Below are 1,031 nucleotides of genomic sequence, written 5' to 3' on the forward strand. Positions count from 1 at the left end.
ATATGCAAACTGAAGAACCTAGTTCACACCAACCAACTCTACAGTCTTCAGACCATCCTACTTCGCTGTCTTCACACACCAACCAACTCCACAGTCTTCAGACCATCCTACTCCGTTGTCTTCACACCAATCAACTCCAATAGAAAGTTCTACCGGTACAACTGAAGGTCCTAATAATGAACCTATGCAACAACCACCTAGCATGGAGGTGGATGACCATGGTGTATCATCAACAAAAATTGGAGGAGGGAGGCTCAAAAGCATTGTGTGGAACCATTTTGATAAGATTAAAACTATTGATAGGAAAGACAAGGCCCAATGTAAATACTGCAAAAAACTTCTCGGGGGAGCATCAAAGAATGGAACAAAGCATTTGCATGCCCATATGAAGAAATGCATTCAGAAAAGGTTACATGACAAAGGGAAGGGACAAACATTTCTTATTCCTAAGGTTACACAAGGTAGACAAGAATTGACTGCTGGAGGTTATAATGAAGAAAATGCAAGGAAGGATCTTGCATGTGCTATTATCATGCGTGAATATCCACTTTCAATAGTGAATCATGTTAGGTTTAGAAGATTTTTAGCTACACTCCAACCACAATTTCAATGTCCTTCACGAAACACTATAAAGAAAGAGATATTTAATGTTTATGACTTTGAAAAATCAATTGTTATGAAGCTGTTGGATACAAATGAAGGAAGGGTGGCAATTACATCAGATATGTGGACTGCAAGCAACCAAAAGAAAGGGTATATGGCTGTCACAACTCGTTACATTGATAGCTCATGGACTTTTCAAAGTCGCATTTTGAGGTACTAGCAACATCCTTAATTTTATAGCTTCCCAATATATTGTGTAGGATATTTTTTATAATTTTTTGTGTTAGATATTTTAGTGTTCATATATTGTGTTAGATCTTTTTCTGTGATAGTGTGATTAAGCTATTTTTGTGCTGATATACTAAGTTCATTTATGTTCCTTCACCTCACACAAGTGAAAGACTTTGCAATGCACTAGTTGGGTGTTT

General features: G+C 37.1%; 1 protein-coding gene across 1 annotated transcript; it reads left to right on the forward strand.

Annotated features, from left to right (window-relative positions):
* The first annotated feature begins 202 nt into the window (after positions 1–202).
* LOC106798596 (zinc finger BED domain-containing protein DAYSLEEPER-like) lies at positions 203–823 on the forward strand. The gene has a single exon (XM_014775197.1). The coding sequence runs from the start codon at positions 203–205 to the stop codon at positions 821–823; it is 621 nt and encodes a 206-aa protein (XP_014630683.1).
* The last annotated feature ends 208 nt before the right edge of the window (positions 824–1,031 follow it).

This window comes from Glycine max, chromosome 4 (genome assembly GCF_000004515.6).
Source record: "Glycine max cultivar Williams 82 chromosome 4, Glycine_max_v4.0, whole genome shotgun sequence".
In the NCBI taxonomy this organism is placed as follows: domain Eukaryota; kingdom Viridiplantae; phylum Streptophyta; class Magnoliopsida; order Fabales; family Fabaceae; genus Glycine; species Glycine max.